This window comes from Moschus berezovskii, chromosome 8, assembly GCF_049115385.1.
Source record: "Moschus berezovskii isolate FMDL1 chromosome 8, NW_MosBer_1.0, whole genome shotgun sequence".
NCBI classification, from domain to species: domain Eukaryota; kingdom Metazoa; phylum Chordata; class Mammalia; order Artiodactyla; family Moschidae; genus Moschus; species Moschus berezovskii.
In genome coordinates, this window is record NC_142467.1 from 15,933,946 (window position 1) to 15,956,938 (window position 22,993).

At 41.2% G+C, this 22,993-nt stretch overlaps 1 protein-coding gene across 1 annotated transcript in view; it reads right to left on the reverse strand.

The window, feature by feature from the left end:
* FAM81B (family with sequence similarity 81 member B) overlaps nucleotides 1-5,561 on the reverse strand; it is a 55,223-nt gene extending 49,662 nt beyond the window's left edge. The window contains exon 1 of the mRNA XM_055430374.2: nucleotides 5,503-5,561. Within this exon, the coding sequence (XP_055286349.2) occupies nucleotides 5,503-5,546 (44 nt within the window). The 5' untranslated portion in view covers nucleotides 5,547-5,561. The remainder of the gene's footprint in view (nucleotides 1-5,502) is intronic.
* Between the last annotated feature and the right edge of the window lie 17,432 nt (nucleotides 5,562-22,993).

A 22,993-nucleotide genomic window follows, 5' to 3' on the forward strand; every position in this document is an offset into this window, starting at 1 on the left:
TAGTACTTCTTCCTGTTATACTTATATATATATATTTATATAAATCCCTGAGTTATTCTTAGAGATTATATATTTATTCCTCTGAAATATAAATATACATATATATATACTCAAGATAAATATATGTATTTGTAGATATAAAGCTATATATATATTTAACTGGCATATGTATTTACACATGTATATTCTTCATATACAAGTATAGTCAAGATATATATGTTTCTATATGATGTTATATATAGCTTGCACATGTATAATTATATTCTCTGCATATATATGTATATATATATATTTAGCTTGCTTCCAACGTTATGTAATTTTTCACCCCAGTTATCTTTCCTGTGCTTGGCTCACATCTCTCCTCGGAGCCCTAAGAATCCTCTATGTGGTACAGGGGTTGGAGGGGCATGCTGTCTGCTCTAGAGAACCAAAACTGGCATTTGTCTGACCTCAGCTTAGTTCTCACACTAGCTGTTGGGTGTGGTGAGAATTCAGGGAGCCTCTGGGATGGGAGGGAGTGAGCTTTGTGTGGGCAGCTCTGCCTTGATTGACATGGGAGTGTTGTGGGTAATGCCCATCTCCTGTGGCTGCGTCCACCCGTAGTTGGAATCTTGCCCATCATGGGGGTGGGGGTGCTCAGGGAGATGATGCCAGACAGAGAATAAAAGACTGCACTGTGGCTGACATTAGTGCCTCCCAGGCCCAGCAAAGATGTGAATCCAGGCTGCTGAAACCCCATGGATGGACACCATGGAGGAAGATCAGATGTGGCTGCGTTCACATCTTCCACGCTTCAAGGGAAGGACTGGAGGCAAAGATGTCCCAGGATTCTAAGATGTCCCAGGGTACGTGTGTGTGTTGAAAAGATAGCCAGCAGAGGGTGTGGATATCCAAGTGGTTAGGGAAATAGGCTTTGAGATCATGGAGACACAGATTTCTGTTAGCATCTTGGTCTGTCATTGCATTGTGTGACCGTGGACAAGTACTTGACTCCTCTGAACCCCAGTGACTTCATCTTTAAAACAGCAACACTCTCCACCTCTTGGAGTTACTGTGAAGATTCAATGAGATGATTAACACAGAGTGAGACCCAGAAGCTTACTCTGGTGGTTCAGACAGTAAAGCGTCTGTCTGCCCACAATGAGGAAGACTCAGGTTTGATCCCTAGGTCAGGAAGATACCCTGGAGAAGGAAATGGCAACCCACTCCAGTATTCTTGCCTGGAAAATTCCAAGGATGGAGGAGCCTGGAAGGCTACAGTCCATGGGATCACAGAGTCGGACATAACTGAGCGACTTCACTTAAGAGCTGGAAACATTAACACCGCATATGGTCAGTGGGGCCAGAGACCTGTGCAGGGTGGGAGGGTTCTGCCAGGTAATAAACAACTTGCTCACAACCCAGAGTGCCCTGTATATCTTTTTTTTCATAAGCTATGCAGACTATTTTGAGGTTTCTCACCTGAGAGCTAGTTGCCCTCAAAGATGGATATGACACTGCCAAATAAAACCCAAGAGATCTCCAACCTAACATGACCTATCCCATGAAACACTCAGCCAACAGTGTTTTTTATCTTCCTTTCTTGTGTATCCTAATGTGAAATATCTGTCTTCGTGTGGCAATGAGAGTGATGCATCATGGTGTAATAAAATGTCCGCCACGGTACTAGGAAGAAGCATTGAACATGACTATATTCCAGGCCCTGAATACCCTATTCTACTTACAAGTAGAGCTCATTAATCATTTACTATTTTGCCCATTTGGCTCACTGAGAGTTTTATGTTCCCAAGCTTTAAATACCATTCTTTGGCTGTCACCCAGATCCCCATCATCCCCAAATGTACTCCTGAGAGAGTCTCTGAGATACATATTGGCTATAGCTCAGCATGGACAACTCCTGAGTACAAAACAGCTTCATTTCTTTGGCCCAGAGAGCATCACAGTTCAGGTTTATACCCCCTTCCTTCTTATTCCAGTCCTGTCTGCCCCTGCGCTATTTCTGACACACTGCAGGAGTGTTCCAGCCTTAGCAAATTTGCTTTCCCCTGTGTGTCCATGTGGCCCACTCCCTCATCTCCTGGTTTTTGCTCAAATGCTACCTTCTCACAAGGCCTACCCTGGCCTGATGACCGAACAGTGTGAATCTGTTCCTCTTCCTAGAACAAATGTTCCATGAGGGCAGGGTCTTTGTTCTGTTCACTGAAGACTGTTCAAGGGCCTGGCATGTAGTATATAGTCAGTAAATATATATAATCAGTAAATATTTGCAAGGTGAATAAATGGCTATAACTAGTTTTTGAAGACCAGGAACCTAAGGGATAGAAGAAACCTTAAGAGTAATTTGATTTTGTGGCAAGATACCTTTTTGTTTTTTCAGGAGATCCAATTGAAGAAAATGAAAAAATAATTTATGAGCAGAATTTGTTTTCCACTCCAAATGAAATCCTGTGGGGGAATAATGTATGGTCTTAAATCTTAAGCACTTACTTCATTACATAAAAGAGTGCTTATGAGTGTAACTTGTGGGCAGAGTTGAGAAATAGCAAATAGTGGTGACTCTAATCTGCGTTCTAGAAATGAATTCTGGATCTTACCTGGAACTGAGACAGCCCTTGGGACTCAGACACTTAAAACCCCACCCCTTTTTATGGAGGAGGCAGAGACTGCCTGGAGAAAAGACATTTTCATTTTCTTAAGGTCACATAGCTGATTACTGGCAGATTCAAGAGCTGGTGCCTAGCCACCATGCAGTGCTCCTTCTACCAGCAGAAGAAAAAGAAAAAAGGTGTTGGTGCTTCTCTACTTAATTAAACTTAAATGAGCACTGAACTGCACTCTCATGAAATCAGTGGATGTCTGTTCGTTGTGAATCTATAAACACATGGGGAAATCAGAATTATTTACTGCCTTTAATATAATGTCACCATAATTGTCCTAGAAATGATTGCAAGCATTCCGCCTCCCCCTGCCACATGGATTATTAATACGACCTAACATTTAGCAAGCACTAATAGCGTGTGGGTGTTGCTCCGACTGCTGGAGGCTGAGAAGAGCAGTGTACACGCTCGGTCTGCCTGCCTTTTTAACGTGCTTATCTGTAGCCAAACTCCGTTCATAGAATAGGCATTTATCCCTCTTGTTGCTGGATGTTTTTTACTCTTTTCAGTTTTTATTATTTGTTTTTACTATTACCTATAAATATGCCCACATAGATTTATAAGGTAGAACCTCTGAGAATATGTAACATATATTCAGCCTGTTTAATATATTTAACATATATTCAGACTGTTTGTACTTGTGTGAGTACTTCGCCTGCATATCAATACATTTGTTACCACTCAATGCATACTATCACTTGAAGGAGGAAGTTATTTTAAAAATTATCATGTTTATGTTTATTTTGTTGGATTCGTTCTGTCCATTCAAAACATCCGACTGATGATTGAAATGCCCAAATGCCATTTTGCTTTTCCAGTTAATCGGAAATCTGCTGCTCTAAGCAGAGCCCTAAAGATTCAATTGCTCCCCCATTATTCTCCATTTCTTTTGTCAACTATAGTTCTGTAGGAATAGAAATTCAATGCACCATGATAGGCTGTTGTAGGTGTATCGAAAAGTATTAAGGCCAGAGGGTCCCTGCCTTTAGGGAGTTTGCAGCCTGTTCTGGGAGATTAGAGGAGAGAGACTGAAAGAAAACCAGCCATCTCAGGTGGCACATGGAAGACTCTTGGTATATGATTTAGGCAGCAAGAGAAGAGATGTGGGGGAGATGAAGGTGGAAACGAATCCTGAGGTCATCATGCTTTGGTTTTGAATCATTGAGTCCATCTTTCCCTTTGCTTCAATTTTGCTTTCTCTGGAATCCAGGAAACGGCAAAAATTTCTTTGGATTTCTTTTTAAGTTTGTTGCCATCTTCCAGGGATTTTCTCTCATCTTCTATGATGTAAGTCACCAGCCTGAGCTAACAAAATGCACTTGGGTTCACATTGGAATCTGACAGAAGAATGGTTTCTATTTTCTATTTGTCAAGGGGGGAGTCAGATGGGAATAGGTCTCTTGTTCTCCATGGATCGCAAGGTTAGCTAATATAGCCAATATGATTATTATTTTTGTGCATGCCACCGTCATTGTCCTTAATGAGGAAAAAATGCCATCTATCCACGTGTCTTATTTTTAAACATTAAAAAAACACTCTTTCCTCTGGTTTGGTTTCATTTTCTCTAAATTATAGCCTCATTATCCCATAAACAAATACAAATTAGGGGTAGCATGAAAAAAAGGGCTGAAAATACTGTGCTTGATCTACTTGGAATGCGTTAAATTCAGTTGACTAAGAAACAGGGAAATTCTTAATGGTGAACATTCTGGAATATTTGTGGCATGCATGCGTGCTCAGTCATGTCCAACTCTTTGCAGCCAGCCCCATGGACTGTAGTCTACCAGGCTCCTCTGTCCATGCAATTTTCCAGGCAAGGATACTGGAGTGGGTTGCCATTTCCTCCTCCAGGGGATCTTCCGTATCCAAGGATCGAACCCACGTCTCTTGTATCTCCTGCATTGGCAGGTGGGTTCTTTACTACTGTGGCACCTGGGAAGCCACTGTAATATTAGTGATTTTTAAGGTTTTATTGGCTTCATGGTTAAAAGTAATTTAAAAAAGAAAATCCAGTATTTTTACTTTTCATGTGGAATCATTTAATTTGTTTGATCATTTTTACCCCCTGTGGTCATGATGTATATTTTAGGATCAGAATTATTTTAAAGGTACAGTGAGTGGGTCTTAGAGTTTCTAGTTCAACCTCTTTATTTGGCAAATGAGAGAACAAGCCCAGAGACACAGGGGACTAAGCAGGAGGTCACGCAGAAAATTATTGGAAGGCCTGACACTAAATCCCAAGTGTCCTGAAAACTTTAATGGAGACAGCAGATCACATCCCTCTGTGACATACTCAAATGGAAACTCAAACTAATATGCATTGTCCTGTGATCCCGACTTGTCCAAACTAAGAGCTTTTGGACAATGTGCATGTATTAATTGTATATTTCCAAGCCTGGATTTGCCCCTCTCTGAAGACCTTCCCTGGATGAGATTCAGGTGTGCAATGTAAATAGCAGAAACAAAAACGTTCTGATGATTGATTTAATATATTTCAAAATTTCCTGAGTTTTTATCTTGAAATGTTAACATATTCATTTGATTTATTTTGAAAGTCACAGTTAAGTATATCTTATCTTGTCATATGTCTTTCATTGCCTATGTTGTGTTATTTTTATTTATAAATCTATATGAAACTGTAGGAGCTATTTAAAGAGGAAGAAGTAAAATTGGCACGTTTTGTCAATCAGAGAGGAATAAGGGAGGTTCACTTTCCTGACATGGTTTAATGCGGTCCTTCTGAAAGCAGAGAACTAGTTTAGATAAACTCAAAGATCTCATTCAGGCCCTTTAATTTCTAAGGTAATCATCAACCATAGTTAAAACTGTTGTCACTCAGACTTACTTGTCAACATATTCAACTAGATCTGTAGAATTCTTGGTTGACATTTTGGCTGGAGAAAATCTTACCTGAAACAAAGGTCATGGGTTTAAAATGTATTGTTAGCTACTTTACAGGGAAATCTTAGACACCTTATGATGTTTTAATTTAAAACAAAATAGATGCTATAGGTCACAGATCATTAGCTCAGTTATTCTTGCACATGCCCCGTTTGTACCGCTAGAGGCTAAGACCCAAATCAAGTTCTGGGAAAATTCTGGACAGTTGCATTTCATATATTTGGTACCATAGTCAAGAAAAACTTTCTGGAAAAGTCAAAACCATAGATTATTCTTAGATGGTATTTTAATGAAATCGCAAACGCTTACTGGCTGGGTCACTAAAGATGTCTTCATAGAGTGAATTATTCCTGACCTGGTAAATTCCAATGGGTATCAGCTAATTTTAAAAGACAAAGCCAAAATCTAGAAAACTTGTCTATTCAAATAATTTTGTTTTCTAAGAAATCTGTTTGTCAGAGTCTTACAGTCAATAAGAAATAGAAGTATAGAGCACAGATATGTACATAACTTCTAATGTTAAACATAATTGGCTGTATGGACACTACTAATTCAATAAAATGATATTACAAAGTTCTACTTGCATGAAAAGTCATTTAATTTTGTAGCATTTCTAGGAGGAAAGAGGTTACCAAATGTACTTACTATTTTGCTTCTGTTGAAAATGCTTTAAATATTCTTTAAATATGTTCTTTTATTTTTTAAAATTAAAAGAAAAAATGAATTTACTTCATTTTAATAGCCTGTCACTGAACTGGATTCAATCTGGAGAGTGTGAATTGTATTCCAGTTAAAAACTTAAATAAAATATGTTCCTAGGGTATTTTTTCTTGGTTTATGTTATTAATGACTGGAATGGTAAGCAGAGTATGTTAAAAACCCATGACAGAAATTATTCCTTTTGCAAATGCCTTAAGAATGACCACATCTTACTTCTTAATTCAGGGCTAAAGAAACTTATTTGGAAACCTCTCTCCTCCAATAAAACTTGAAAAAGAAAGGTAAGTTTGTTTTCAAGGAGGCTAATATAGAACAACACCTGACAACAGGCTCTCCTGGCCAGCCCACTCAGTGGAAGGAACCAGAAAAAGCTTGAGGCTGTGCAGATGGAGCCAGTGAGCCATTTTAATTGTGCTTCAGACACTCTCTGCCCAGTGTTGAGTGGAGTTTGCCATGAGTCTGGTGCTCCAAAGCCAGGTCTTCGCTAGAGAATGGATTTATTGTGCTAATACCCTGAGCACACAGATGCCTGTGGGATGGAAACCATCCCAGTTCCTCAGAGAATGGGATTGGTCTGCCCTGGGTTGTGTTTTCACTCTGGATTCTGTCTGGAACAGTGCTCTGCCATGGGCTCCTCACCTACTTAACGCCAGCTCTTTCCTTCTCACCTCTCCGCAGCTGCACCCAGCCTGTGGGAGGCTGTTTGTGGGCTGGTCCCTGGCCTTGTATGTGTGGCACCTCCTAGTCTTTTGTGAGTACTTGTGGAAAGAAAGAGTGTGATGTTTAATGTGTCCAAGGACACTGACTAACTGGGCTATTGTCTTTCTTTCTTCTTTTGAAGTAAAGCAGTTGGATATGTGTGCTTTATCTATTTATTTTTTTAATCAGTTTTATTTTGCTCATTTTTAAGTTTTGCTTTGGAAGACAATAAACAGCATTCTCTTAAAAGCATACCTACAAGTCACATACTTTTAAAGTAATAAATGTTAAAGCTGACAGTTCAGGGAAATTTGGAAAAATACAGGAAAAGTAAAAGATTCAGAAAAAAACAATCCTAGAGCAAAAGCTGTTAACACTGCGGCATAATCTATTTACTCTTTGTGCACTTTTTTAGGTATTTAAGTTTTTATAGTTTTGCTAACTGAATATAGGAGTCAGCTATCCCACTGGATTGAACTGAATATAGGAGTCAGTTATTCCTACAAACTAAGCATAATTATATCAAAATTGCCTCATAAACAACTGTGATTATCACAGGACATTTAGAAGTATTAGTTTTTATTTGTTTAGTAATAATGCTTTACAACTGAATGGACTATAAAATATGTTCACGTATATGATGTAATTTCATTCTTGAAACAGCTCTGTAAAGTGAGAATCATTAACTTACGGATAACAATAGTTACCTTAGGTAACTGAAATCCTTGTTTATTAGAGAAAGAATTTAAGATGATTATTTTTACAGGTGAGAAATCTGAGGATCAGAGAAGCAAGGAACTTACTCAACATCATGTAGGTGATGATAATGTCAGGCTGCGTCCTTCCTACCTGCCTTTGCCTTAGAGGCTCATTCAAGCTGCACATCTTAGGATAGGCCTAATCAGCCCATTTCACATAAGAGGAGGCAGAGAGTTTTTAAGTAATTGTCTGAGTCATGCGGCCAATATGTGGTACAGCCAGTAGATACCAAAAGTCATTGCTTGACATTGTGCTAGCTTTCCAGTCCTCTTCCCATCACAAGAGGCTGTATCTGCTAGTCAGAATTATAAAGCAAAGTCTAAAAACGCTGCTTATTTGAGTGTTTTTTAAAAAATTAATGGGGAAGATATGACAAGTACATAACAATAAAATTTTTATTTAGTTATTTTCTTTTTTGTTAGAGATAACATCCACACTTTGAGTTCCTTTTAAATCTTCACAAAAATAAATAATGATCAAATTTCTAGCTCCCCATATTAAAAGTCAGTCCAGTGAATGAACCGACAAATAGAGATCATTTTTCTTTGCAGCTTGCATTTTTTCAAAGCAGAACAAACAGGAAAGGTGAGAGAGTGAAAAGGAAAGCAACTCTTCCTGGACTCCTGAAGATCTCTCTAAGCAACATTAAGCTTTAAAGAAGCTGAACAAAATATCCGATTTCTAATACGAATATCTAAAAGTACTTGCTTTCTTTTCTTGCTCACTGGCTGAGCCAGGAAGGGGGCCATCAGGTTCTTCTGGCTGTTCCTTGGCAGCGGCAGTCGGGGAGGCACTTTTGTTTACATCCGTCTCTAGGCAACCAGAATGCTGAATCAGATCAGGAACTACCTACCGCAAATGAAGTTTTTGCAGTGGTGGCAATTGTTTATTTTTTAATTGAGGGCAGTTTCTGAAGATGCAGTGAAATGTAAGGGGAGGCTTCCCATTTGTTTCACACGTCTTTCCCTCATTCCTGTCCTCCCCAGTTCTCCCCCGGGTCCGCAGCACACCTACAGAGCAGCTTATCACCTAGGATACTGATGTGAGACAGTCGGGAAACTGCCGAGAGGCGCTCATCTGGGTCAAACCAATAGGCAGTGATTCCTCACCCCATTGTGCCGAAGCCTTCTGAGTACCTCCTTCAGGGTTTTTTACCTTGTTTGTATGTCAAAAGAAATATAAGTAAGCTAGCCAAGAATGAGACATGTAGAGTCCTTGTGTAATCCATGAGATAAATACCTGAACTCATGATGCTTGATTTCCTGATTTTATTTTTTTGGAAAGGGAACAGAGGTTTTTATTTTCTCTCTCTGAAAGCCAAAGTACTAAGGAAACTTACTTGCATCCTGACCAAAGTCTTCATGTTTCTGGGGCATCTTCCTGGGGTGGCCCAGCAGCATTGTGACTGCAGGAAGGAACTGTGATGTCGATGGGGTTGGGAGTCCTCACACTTTAGGTCCTAGGTTTAGGGGCTTCAGGTGTTTTCTTTAATGCTCATTATAGTAAAAGCCACTAGGTCCTCCCCGCCTCTTTGTCTCAATGGGTGGGAAGTGGTTATTTTCAGACCGATATTTCACACTCTTCTGCTTATTTCCCCTTCACAGTTTGAGAAGAGACCAGTTTCCATCAGATTAAACAAAGAAATGAGGTGCTGCCATACTCCCGAATCTTCTTCCCCAAGTATGCTAGTGAAGGCAGCTAACTCTTCTTGGGCTCCAAAATCACTGCAGATGGTGACTGCAACCACAAAATTAAAAGACGCTTGCTCGTTGGAAGAAAAGCTATGACCACCCTGCTGCTGCTGCTGCTAAGTCACTTCAGTCGTGTCCGACTCTGTGTGACCCCATAGACGGAAGCCCACCAGGTTCCCCCGTCCCTGGGATTCTCCAGGCAAGAACACTGGAGTGGGTTGCCATTTCCTTCTCCAATGTGTGAAAGTGGAAAGTGAAAAGTGAAAGTGAAGTCGCTCAGTCGTGTCCGACCCTTAGCGACCCCACGGACTGCAGCCTACCAGGCTCCTCCATCCATGGGATTTTCTAGGCAATAGTACTGGAGTGGCTTGCCATTGCCTTCTCCGATGACCACCCTAGAAAGCATATTAAAAAGCAGAGACGTTACTTTGCCAACAAAGGTCCATCTAGTCAAAGTTATGGTTTTTCCAGTGGTCATGTATGGATGTGAGAGTTGGATATAAAGAAATCTGAGCACTAAAGAATTGATACTTTTGAACTGTGGTGTTGAAGAAGACTCTTGAGAGTCCCTTGGACTGCAAGAAGATCCAACCAGTCCATTCTAAAGGAGATCAGTCCTGAATAGTCTTTGGAAGGACTGATGCTGAAGCTGAAACTCCAATACTTTGGCCACCTGGTGGAAAGAACTGACTCATTTGAAAAGACCCTGATGCTGGGAAAGATTGAGGGCAGGAGGAGAAGGGGATGACAGAGGATGAGATGGTTGGATTGTGTCACTGACTGGATGGACATGAGTTTGAGTAAGCTCTGGGAGTTGGTGATGGACAGGGAAGCCTGGCCTGCTGCAGTCCATGGGGTCGCAAAGAGTCAGTCATGACTGAGTGACTGAACTGAACTGAACTCCTCCAGGCCACTAGGCGGAGCATTACAAAGAATGCTGCAGTGACAGGTGGGTGGGTGGACAGGCTTTGTTTGGTTGTTTGGCTTGTTTCAAAAAGATGTGGATTGTTTTAGCTCTGAGATATTTTCCTGACTTTTAAAATTAGAATTTGCATATTTTGCTAATACCACTTGGCCCTCATATACAGAAGTGATATTACTGGCTGAGTCACTTTTCACATGATGGTGCTGGTTTGCCTGGCTCTGTGGGCACGCGTGACGTTCAGAATACTAAGTGACGAATTTTGATCCCATAGATAAAAACATGCATGATTTTGGCTTCACTGGTGTACCTTCAAGTGCTAAGTCCTTAAAGCTTAGACACATAATATTTCATGGTCTGCAAGCAGTCTAAAGTGCTGGTGATGCCGCGCATCATCATTTTCAGAGAGTGCCAAGTGAGACTGACATACCAGTGACAGAGCAGGTCGTTATCGTGTTAAAGGTTAGAACCCTGACCTCTCAGTCTATTGGCTATTTACTTTGGGCAAAATTACCTCCCCTCTTCAGGCCTTAGTTTTCCATCTGTAAGGGAAGCTAATAATATTGATTTCATAAGGTGGTTGAGAGGATTCTGTACAATGATACACTTCAAGTACTCAGCTGAGTGCCAGGCTGGGGCTCCACTAAAAGGCAGCTATTATTAGTGATTATTTCACAAGGTGGCAATTATCCAAGAAATGAGAGTCTCTGTGAGAGGAAGACTGGATTTGACCTTGTTAAACAACTTCTTACAATTCTTTCTCACTTTAAATTCAGCAAATTCATAGGATTTGCTAGAAAAATGGGCCCAAATGAAATGAGAGTCTAGCTTGTCTGTTCTCTAAATGGCTGCTTGTCTTTTAATAGAAGAGTGCACATAAAATATATGTACCATTGAATTCCTGCCTGCCCAAATGTGTAGGGAAATCCTTCTCGGAAGTCAATGATCTTCAAAAATGCCTCCTTATCTAGGGCTACCAAGAATATAGCCTAAAGCAAAGAAGCCAATGATGTTCAATTTCCACCTTAAAAATTTAGAAATGACATTATGTTCTGGTATTATTTTTTAATATGCATAAGTGCCGGGAGCCAGCAAGGGAAATCCTACCCGTGGCAAAGGTCAACTGGGGAAGAGGCCTGACGGGCAAAGGCTAATCAGGGCTCGAGGAGCCCCCTGGACTTACCTGAGCATCTACCCCAAAGAAAACTGGAATCTGACTGCTTTACTATCTTACGCCTCTTACCAAGTCCTCTAATACTTACAGGGGCTTCCCCCAACCACCTTTCTCTGAAAACATTAATTCAGAGCTGTAGTTTAAAAGCTCTCCTCGGCTTAATAGGAGTGTTCCAATCCAAGCCCCTCTGATAGCTTTCTAACTTGCATGACAAGTTTGTCTGGGCTCCTAAAATGCAGGAATCTGTTGAAGAAGTTAAAATCACTAGAATAGTACTAGAAAAGATTTCATTGTTGAATCAATGCTTGCTGCAGTTTCCTCTATTGTATCCTTGGAAATATATTAACCCTTTGATTTAACCACATCAGATCTTAAGTTAATAAATTCCTTTCTTGCAGCTCACTACACCGGTGCCTTATAGGAATGTAACTTTGTTATGTGTCTACCACCTAACTTTAGGAAAGTCACCTTAAAAGAAAAGTCTTTTACTTGCTAACCTATTGTTAGGAGAGAGGGCCATAAACTGTTAGCAGGCCCCCTGGCCAGAAGAGGATGTAAACCACCTAAAACTTTTATCACAAGACACACAAATTAGCCCTGATCCTGATAAGGGTCAAGACTGCTGACCCCACGCGATTTTGGCATGACTCTACCTCCCTTTCTTTGTTTCTTATGCGCATAACTTAGGGTATAAAAGCAGCACTGGAAAATAAAGTTTTGGGCCTTGCTCACTGAAGCTTGGTCTCCCCGTGTCGTTCTTTCTCTTTTTCCGTCCTTTTCTCTATTCTCCTTTTTCTGGTTGAGATCCTTGGAGCGCTGGGCCCTCTGAGTTTACTTATCTGCCTGGGCTTCTAAGACCCACTCGAGGGGGTGCCCTGGTGGGGTACCTCAAGTGATTCGAGAGGGCGCCTGCGGCCTACGTAAACAGAGCAAGCCCCGTGCTGGGGTTTTATTGGTTTCCAGCGTAAACCAAGGAATCATCAGCCCCTGTCTCTCTCTCTCTCTAACGCCGACGCCGTTCATCCCGAGGATACCCTGGGTCATATCGGGGCTGGACCCCGATACATAAGTGAAAGTTGCTCAGTTCTGTTTTACTCTTTGCAACCCCATGGACTATACAGTCCATGGAATTCTCCAGGCCAGAAAACTGGAGTGGGTAGCCTTTCCCTTCTCTAGAGGATCTTCAAAACACCAGGGATTGAACCCAGGTCTCCCACATTGCAGGCAGAGTCTTTACTGTTTGAGCCACCAGGGAAGCCCAAGAATACTGGAGTGAGTAGCCTATCCCTTCTCCAGGGGATCTTCCAGACCCAGGACTCAAACCGGGGTCTCCTGCATTGCAGACGTATTCTTTAGCAACTGAGCTATCAGGGAAGCATACAGAAGACAAATTTTTAAATATAATTTTATTTACTCATTTATTTTTGGCCGTCCTGGGTCTTCAGTGCTGTGTGGGCTTTTCTTTAGCTGCAGTGAGCTGGGTCTACTCTCTCATTGAGGTTCATGGGCTTCTTATTGCAGTGGCTTCCCCTGCAGAGCACGGGCTCTGGGGGCACGGCCTTCAGTCGCTGCAGCACGTGGACTCAGTAATTGTGGCCCACAGGCTTAGTTGCTCCAGGGCATGTGGGATCTCCCCCGATCAGTGATTGAACCCATGTCCCCTGCATTGGCAGGCAGCCTCTTTATCACTTGAGCCTCCAGGGAAGCTCTCTGATTATTACTTTAAATGTAGGCATAAAGGAATAATCTTGAGATGGTGGTCAGTGAAGACAGAACTGCTGTGTGCTATTGTGTACTTCACAACCCTAGGGGTTACCATTCACGCAATTCAGTTCAGTTCAGTCGCTCAGTCGTGTCTGACTCTTTGTGACCCCATGAACCTCAGCATGCCAGGCCTCCCTGTCCATCACCGACTCCCAGAGCTTACCCAAACTCATGTCCATTGAGTCGGTGATGCCATCCAACCATCTCATCCTCTGTCGTCCTCTTCTCCTCCCACCTTCAATCTTTACCAACATCAGGGTCTTTTCCAATGAGTCTGCTCTTTGCATCAAGTGGCCAAAATATTGGAGTTTCAGCTTCAACATCGGTCCTTCCAATGAACACCCAGGATTGATCTCCTTTAGGATGGACTGGTTGGATCTCCTTGCTGTCAAGGGACTCTCAAGAGTCTTCTCCAACACCACAGTTCAAAAGCATCAATTCTTTGGTGCTCAGCTTTCTTTATGGTCCAACTCTCACATCCATACATGACTACTGGAAAAACCGTAGCCTTGACTAGACGGACTTTTGTTGGCAAAGTAATGTCTCTGCTTTTTAATGTGCTATCTAGGTTGGTCATAACTTTCCTTCCAAAGAGTAAGCGTCTTTTAATTTCATGGCTACAATCACCATCTGCAGTGATTTTGGAGCCCCCCAAAATTTACATAATACTGATGTATATTTTCATGTTTGTTAGGCATAGCAAAATTTTTAATCTGTTCCCTTATGAATTTTCAGGCAGACGTCAAGAAAAGATCTTCTAATAAGGTAATTATACTAGTCTAGCTTTCTCACAAGTGAAAGCCAAGGAAAGGTCTTGAGAAAAAATGTGCCTATTTCTGAATCACCCACGAGTGTCTGTGGGCCACTGGCCATCCCAACTCAAGGTGTCTGCAGAGTGCTGTGTCCTCTACTGAACTGGCCTCAACCAGCACTGGGCCACAGCAGCCAGTGGTCGTTGGAAATGTCCTCCTGACTTGCTTTTCCTTTTAGGTCACCTGTTGCCTGTTGTCCTAACTACCCTCAGGCCCTCCTTTCTGGAGAGATCTCTGTGCACCTGAGGACCTCTACTCACTCCCTTGATTTTTTGCTGGTCTTAATTCAAATATCACTTTTCCAAAGAGGCCTTCCCTGACTCTCTAAAACTTATCATTTCCTCTTATATGCACACTCTTCCCGTTTTCTGTTATATTCCCCTCTTTAGCATGTATCTGTCTAATTTGCACTTACTTTTCTTACTAATTGTTTCCTCTGCTAGATTCTTAGCTCCTGGGGGCAGAAAATTTCATCTCTTTTGTTTGCTGCTCTGCCACGGTGTCTAGAATGGTATCTGGCCCATGGTAAGTGCTCAATAAGTGTATGTTAAATAAATGAATAAGCGAAGTCCATCAACACGTGTGGACAAAATTCTGCCAGGGAGTTCAGAAATACAGGTGACAGCGGATGAATGTGGTGTGAGTTGTAGAGTAGCTGGCATCTTACCTGAACTTTGCAAAATGCACAGATTGGAGGTCCCTAAGGTCTGAGTGGCAACTGCAGAGTCTGACTCTTCTCTTGCCTCCCCCCACTGCCCCTGCCCCTCCAACAGCCCCACGGACACCTCCAGGGGCTCTTACTGCCAAGGTCCCTGTTGACACTTGCAGAGAGGAAAGGTCTGTCTCTCCATCATCCAACATTTCTTGTCCTGTCCTCTTCCTGTCTGACTTTCAGCCAGTTTCTCTCTTAGGAAGGGTCTAATCAATTCAGCATGGCCTTCACATCCAACAAGGAACAATGCCTAAGTCCAGGCGTTGGACACATCAGTGTGTATAAAGCTTGCCTGGAGAGCCTCTTAAATTGTAGACTCTTGGGAGGAGTTCACACCCTCACAAGTTTCAAAGAAGCTTGTTTTGATTAGAAACCCAAGGACCACACTGAACAACTCAAAGAATGTAATTTCTAAAGGTGGCATCCATTCCTGCAAAACTTACAAGGAACCTCCTTTTGGTTGGGGAGCCTCCTCAGTATTTCTAAAATTATTTCTATATTCCTGTAAGCTATCAATGGTCTTCCTGCCTGCCAGTCTGCTATCCATCCATCAGCATCTTAGATTCTGTGTCTATGTGGATTTTCCTCCACCTTAGTGGTGCTGGAGGAGCTTTCTCCTTTCAAAACAACTTCCTCTGGTCCTAATTACCATCTGCACCTCCTCCAAACCTGAACCACACCTTACCAGAAGTCTCCCCTCAGGTGCCAACAGACAATTTCCAGTCTAGCTTATCTGGCGTTTATACCTTGATAAGTATCCTCCCACCTCTCAGCGAGTCTCTCTTTGTCCCTTCTCTGGTTCCCTGTTACCACTTCTGTCTCCCCCACCTCTGAACAAACAGCTTCTACCCAGATACCCAATGGTAGTCCAGCTGCTAAGGTGAATTCCCACCTCCCTCCGCTGTGTTTCCTGCCTCCAACCCCTACAACCTTTGCCTGGCTTTGACTAATGTCAGCCAAGTCAATTGACTCACCAAATTAAGTGCAGCACATTAAAATATATCAACTTCGGTAATTTGAAATGGAATGAAATGCCAAGGGAAAAAAATACACTCTGGAGATGTGATTTCATCTTTGTATAGAGTCTGCCATATATTTTCACAAAGAGTCCAGGACAAACAAAACACAATGACTAAAAAATACTACTGTGGCTGATAATGACAAAGGGTAGGTAAGCTAATCATTCAAAGACAATAAGAATCGGAGTGGCAAGTTACTGTGTTGCTACCAGATCCAGGGACCGTGAGTTTTTGTGGAGGCAAGCAAATCTCATGCTCATTGTTAAATTGGTTTACAGAAACTCTGGGAGATTGGACACAGGACTATTTATTCTTGCTGCTTTAGTCGCCTGACTTATTTCCCTCGTTTCTCTGTAAAAATCTCTGTTGCTGAAAGGATGCTTCTTGCGCTGCCAGGTGAGCGTGCCTCCTGCATTCAGCAGCCTGTTTTCAAAAACCTGAGTTCCACATCCTGAGGGCGTCAGTTCTCCAGGCACAGAGCCTGCTGCTCTAATGAACTCTAGGAGCCTGTTTCTATCTTGAGGTAACACCAGTGTTCCCAACCATCCAGCCTCACGCCAGCATCAGAGCTTCAAGGTGAACAGAAATATCTGTTTGAAAAGTGTAAAAATAGATTCTAATCCCCAAATCAATGAATGTATTTTTGGCCCTAGACATCTACACATTTAGCCAAATGGCTCTAGGACAGAATTTAATATTGTATGTGTTGGTCTCATCAGTACAGAGGGTAATGAAATTTACGAGGGGAGTTTTTCCTTGTTCTGGGAATACCTTTATGTCCCACCATTAAAATATATGAGATTCTGTTCTGTGCAAAACTTACCTCTGGGGCCCATTCCCTCAGCGCGTGCTATAGTCACATCCTCGTAGGCTAGGATGCCTAACCTTGTGAGGATTCAGGCATCTTCCCTTTGCCCTTCTTCCAGCTTGGCTATCTTTTTAAAAGTTAAAGTGAAAATAATTTTGCCCAGTGCACTTTTTATTTTTTCCCCCCTAGAAATTTGTGGTCAGCTTTTCATAGGCATAAAAATAAATAGTCCAAACTGGAACCTTAAGGGATGAGAAAACATTTACTGAATGCCTACCATGTGCAGGGCGTGGTGTATGTGAATTTTTCTATTTACAGTTCAATTAATTCTCATAACAACTAAATGAGCATAGTATCCCATTATATAGGTACAAGTTGAACTTTCTGAAAGTCATACAGCAGTGTGGCTGACTGAAGTCTGTTCTTTCTTTCCTGCCAAGCTGCTGATCTTTGAAGTCTCTATATGCCTTCATCCTTTTCTGCCCCTGCTCTTCTTTATGGCATCTCTTCTGCCCCTTGCCAGTCACCTTGTGTTTCAGATACTTCAAGCTTTCTGCTGAATTCATTCAATCACTCATTTACTCTGTCAGTCACAGAAGCATTCAAACACTTATTGGGTGATTTCTAAGTTCTTTTCTAGACATATAGCAGTGAGTAAACATAAAAAAGTTATCTGATATTCTAAAAGGCAATGTACAACAAGTCCATAGGCATAGGCATTTAAGATGAAGCATTGTGAGTGCAATTATAGAGGAAAGCAGAGGTGCTGGGCAGCCAAGCAGAACTCTTATACAGTTACCTTCTCTGAAATTATTATGAAATAATCATTATACACCTCGATGGGCTTTTAGCTTTTTTTCTATGAACATATACATGTATGTGTGTGTGTGTGTTTGTGTACTGAAGATCATATTATATGTATGATTTTATATGCTGGCTTCTCCATTTAGTCTTCATGATATGCTATATTTTGATAGTTTACCTGTTATTACATATTTTTTAAAAAATAGGATTTTAATAATTGGCTAATCATAATTCTATTTAACTGTTTCTTCGTTTTTGCATATTTAGGTTGTGGCCAACTTTTTGGATAATGGTAATAATACAGTGATAAAATTTTATATAAAATCATTTCATATACCTCTAGTCTCTAAGAAAATAATGGATCAAAGAGTAGGAATATTTGTGAGAATCTTGATACACATTGCCAAACTGCCCTGAAAAAAATTATATTTATGCAAGGCAAATTGAAAATGTGTAACAGGAGACATAAAATTTCTATACCCAAATGTAGAATTTGTACATCTTAAAATATATTCCGGGGAACTATCCAAAAATATAGAAAAAAACTTATAAACATGTTCATCATGGTGCTAAAATAACTAAAAATTGGTGTTTGTCTTAATTGTCCAAGATGAGAGAAATGCTAAGAGTATTATTCTGTAGAACTTAATTAGGACCATTAAAAATAGTGTTTATAAATGATTACTGATGATACGTAAAATGTATATTTACAATGTTCAGTGGAAAATTGAGATACAGAATGTTACATATAGTTTGATTTCAACTATGTTAAGACAAATTCCAAAAAGAATTTTATCAGAGTTTTAGCAGCTTTTGGGAGGATTCTGCACAATTTTTTCCCTTCTTTCTAGTTCACTATATTCTTATTAATATGAATTGCTTTTATATTTGAAGAAAGGCTGAGACAACTCTTCCTTTGTTGTAAAATTGTTTTCTCCCTCGATTTCCTTACTGATGTCAGTTTGGAGATAAAATCTCAGTCCTACTTTCATTTTCTAATGGTGTGCACCAGCTTTTGCATTTTGTTAAGAAATCATACTAGAAATCACAGATTTCCTGGCTGCAGGCTTCTTTGAAGTGAGCAGGCTGAAAAAATGCCTGCTAATTCCAGAATGCCTTCACAGCTTCCACTGGCCAGAGCTGGGTATGGGATTTGAGATGAGGAATTGGGGTTGGGTTCCTGACTTGTTCAATTCCCACGTCTCTTAGAAAGCAGCAGAGAAGATTCCTGTCTGATCCACTGTTGATCCCTAGAGACGCCGACAGGGAGGCACTTTCAGAGCAGAATATTCAGCCTCAGGATGAGAAAGCGCTTTTCACTCCAGGTCTCAGACTCAATTTCCATCAGTCAATAATTTGTTTCAGACTTTAGTCCATGTTTATTTTTTAAGATGGAAGACAGCATTATGTGATCTGACAGCAAAAATAAGAAACGTCTTGAAGAGGATTCACTAGGAGACTTCTAACATTTTTTTAAGAATTGAGGAGTCTCTGTAGTTATTTCTTATATTTTAAATTCAACTTCCATATTTATGCATATACACTTCTACAACAAAAGTGCATAAATGGTATATTTTTCAAGTGAAGTCTTTTTTTCCTTCTCATTTTTGCTTCTTCCTTCCCTCAGCCCTCTCACTCACGTGAACTACCTACCATGGAGGCTTGGTAGGAGATCTATGTATCTTCAGAAAGTGTCAAGTAGATTAAAACACCTCTTTCCTACTCAGAATTTTTTGGGGAATGTCAAATTTCAAATGTTAGCCAGGTTTGAGAGCTCTGTGGAGATGTCTTCTCATTAGTAGCTAGTTGGTGTTACCACTATACTTAGAGAAGTGTTATCTGATTTTATGTTAAGAATTGAAGATCTGAATGTTGTTTCTGGCGAATGAACAGATTCTTTTTTATATTACCTCAACTTTAAAATGTTCAAAGAGATGTTCTATGACTTAAAGAATGAAAAATACCTCCAGTGAGCATGTACAGGGAAGGGCACAAGGGAGCTTTCTGGAATGGCAGGAATTTTCTGTCTTGATTGTACTGATTTCCTTGGTGTATAGCATCTATCAAACTATATTGAACTATATGCTTAAAATGGGTGCATTTTGTTTTTACCAAGTTATACTTGACAGACATGGTTATATTAGTTTTAGGTATACAATATACTGATTTAATATTTTTATGCATTAGGAGATAAGCACCACAGTAAGTCCAGTTACCATCGTCCACCATATCAAGTTGTCACAATATTATTGACTATATACTAAAACAGATGCACTTTATAATGGTAAACTACATACAAATAATATTTGTAAGACAAAAGCACTTTTGTTTATTTCAGTGAGTTTTAAAATTTTTCCATGAAGACATTGGTGCTTATCACTATAGTCTTCACCTTTCTCCCATCTGTGGTGACTTGTAGATTTCAAATGACTTATTCTATGGGACCACTTATGGACTGGGAAGTAACGGAGAAGCAAAAGCGGCTCTTCAGGGGACAAGATGTCACTCAAGTAAATGTCTTCAGAGTCATCAGAGCTGTGTGCAGAAGCTGAGATCGGCTTAGTTCTTGCGTAAGCCTTCTCCAGATGGTGGTGAAAGACGGAGAAGGAGGCAGTTCTTGACTTGATGTCATGGAGACAGAGTTCCGTGCTCTGTCCGTATTTCTCTCTCTCCACTCCCTTTCTCATTACTGTATCAAACATAGGTCAGGCAGAACAATACATACCAGTTAATAAAACAAACACCATTATTTCTGAACCAGGCGACTCTCCAGTTGCTTGTTACAGTCTCTCTAAAGGCAATTTGGGGCTAAATTTCATTATGGCTTTATTCTGTCATTTATTTTAATTATGCTGGTGACTAAATTATTTTTTAAAGAAGCGGCTTCATCATGCATCTAACTCTAAATCACTCTTGGTTAGAAGCAGTGAAATTTAGGCTATGAAATGGCCCAAGTGGGTAATTTCTTATCCTAATTCCCCAACATTTGGACAGCTTTGTGTTGTGAGGGAGACCCTTCTTTCCATCTTGGTTCATGCTGAAAGCCACAGAGCTGGTGTTCACGTACAGTCTTCATTCGTTGTCACTAAGTCCCTTAGAGGGTCCAGTCACTCTGGCTTTAGCCAAAGCTGAGGAGCAGAGTAGTGTTCACTGCAGTGGGCCAATCACGTGGACTCAGAAATGCAATTCAAATTTGTCGCATGGACTCTCTTATGGGGGGTGGATGGGATTGAAGTTTTAGGTACATTTTTTTTTTGGTAAATTCATTTTTTTGGTTTGTTTGTTTTTGGTTTTGCTGTGGCTCATGGGGATCTTAGTTCCCTGACCAAGGGTTGAACCTGTGCCCCTGCATTAGGAGCACAGAGTCTTAAACACTGGACCACCAGGGAAGTCCCTATAAATTCTCTTTAAAAACCTCGTCTCAAAAGTAATGTTTATGGTGTAAAGAAAATTGAAGAAGGATACTGAAGACAGTTATGAGGAAAGTCTTCAACTACTTTGAAGAAAGTTGGAGGAATGGATTTATTTATGAAGGTCTGTGGCACCCCACTCCAGTACTCTTGCCTGAAAAATCCCATGGATGGAGGAGCCTGGTAGGCTGCAATCCATGGGGTTGCTAAGAGTTGAACACAACTGAGCGACTTCACTTTCACTTTTCACTTTCGTGCATTGGAGAAGGAAATGGCAACCCACTCCAGTGTTCTTGCCTGGAGAATCCCAGGGACGGGGGAGCCTGGTGGGCTTTCGTCTATGGGGTCACACAGAGTCGGACACGACTGAATCAACTTAGCAGCAGCAGCAGTATGTATTTGGTTTGATCCCTGGGTCTGGAATAGCCTCTGGAGAAAGGAAATGGCAACCCACTCCAGTATTCTTGCCTGGGCAATCCCATAGACAGAGGAGCCTGGCAGGTTACAGTCCATGGGGTTGCAAAGAGTTGGACATGACTTTGCAACTGAACACAAACACACACACAGAGTATGTATTTACTTATTTATTTATTTTACATTTTCTTCAACAAAATCTTTGGGAATTTCAGTGGGTAATTCCTTGCCTACTGTGTTCTAGAAATAAATACAACTGTCCATTTAAGTAACAAAACTGTTTAATAATGCAGTTTCTCAATGTGTGCAAATTGAAAGAGAATGAGATATTTACCTGATCACACTGAAAATGTATAACTATGACACTGACCAAGTGATGGAGACTGTAGAAAGTCATCCAAATAGTGAATTTGGAGTTTGTTGTTGTTGGGGGTCAGTCACTAAGTTGTGTCCGACTCTGCGACCCCATGGACTGCAGCATGCCAGGCTTCCCCCAGAGTTTGCTCAAACTCATGTCCATTGAGTCAGTGATGCCATCCAACTGTCTTAAACTCTGTCATCCCCTTCTCCTCCTGCCCTCAGTCTTTCCCAGCATCAGGGTCTTTTCAAATGAGTAGGCTCTTCACACCTGGAGGTCAAAGTATTGGAGCTTCAGCTTCAGCATCTGTCCTTTCAGTGAATATTCAGGACTAATTTCCTTTAGGATGGACTGGTTGGATCTCCTTGCTGTCCAAGGAACTCTCAAAAGTCTATTCCAGCACCACAGTACGAAAGCATCAGTTCTTTGGCACCAGGCCTTCGTTATGGTCCAGCTCTCACATCTATACATGACTATTGGAAAAACCATAGCTTTGACTAGACGGAACTTTGTCAGCAAAGTGCTCTTTACCATCTCCCCGGGCAGGACACCACCACAGTGGAAGGGCCAGGAGTGCTTCCACGCCTGGTGGGAGGGCTGGGGATGGCGTTGCCTCTCCCCAGGCCTCAGTCTCTGCAGAGGTCCCCTCCCAGACGGGATGTGGAGAGTATGTCTTAAGATAGAGCCAAGCACTTATTAAAGAAAAATGCCTCCATTCTCCACTGGGGGGCCTGGCCACTAGTGCCCTGGCCTCAGAGAGGCAGGGAAGAGCCACTGTGAAGGAAGCCAGTGAGGACGTTTACTCCTGGAGGGAAGAGAATTGTGAGATGTGTGGGAGAGGGAGGAGACAGCATCGCTTGAAGGGAGTGAACCATTTAGGGCTTTAGGTGACCCCTTTTTTGATCGCAAATCTTCAACTGTTACTAGATTCACTAAATGTTTGGAAAGAAAAGTATTTTTGTCTGTCTGTCTTTGGAAACCAGTGACCAGTCAGGGTTTTGTGAGTGAGCTATACTTGTGAAACAGATCCGAGCACAGATGTAGGAGCTGGACACAAGGGAGGATCAAGAAGTAAGCCCCGAGGATTTCACAAGATTTAGTTTGGGACAAACACCAAATTTTGTCAGGGGTAAGTAATGACTCTAGTCTTAGGATGAAGCAAAACCGTGAAAGGCAAAGCAGACCACAAAAACAATGGGTGACTCCTTAGAATGCTAAGTCAAACATCTTTGGAAAAAATTCCTACTTTAGACTCAAGTTTTATGAAATGAAAGTGTTCCAAGTAACCGAAGAGTTCTTAAAGTGAGTGCATAGAGTGATTTGATTACAGACCATTTGAACATGGCTTGAAATGTTAATATACATGAGT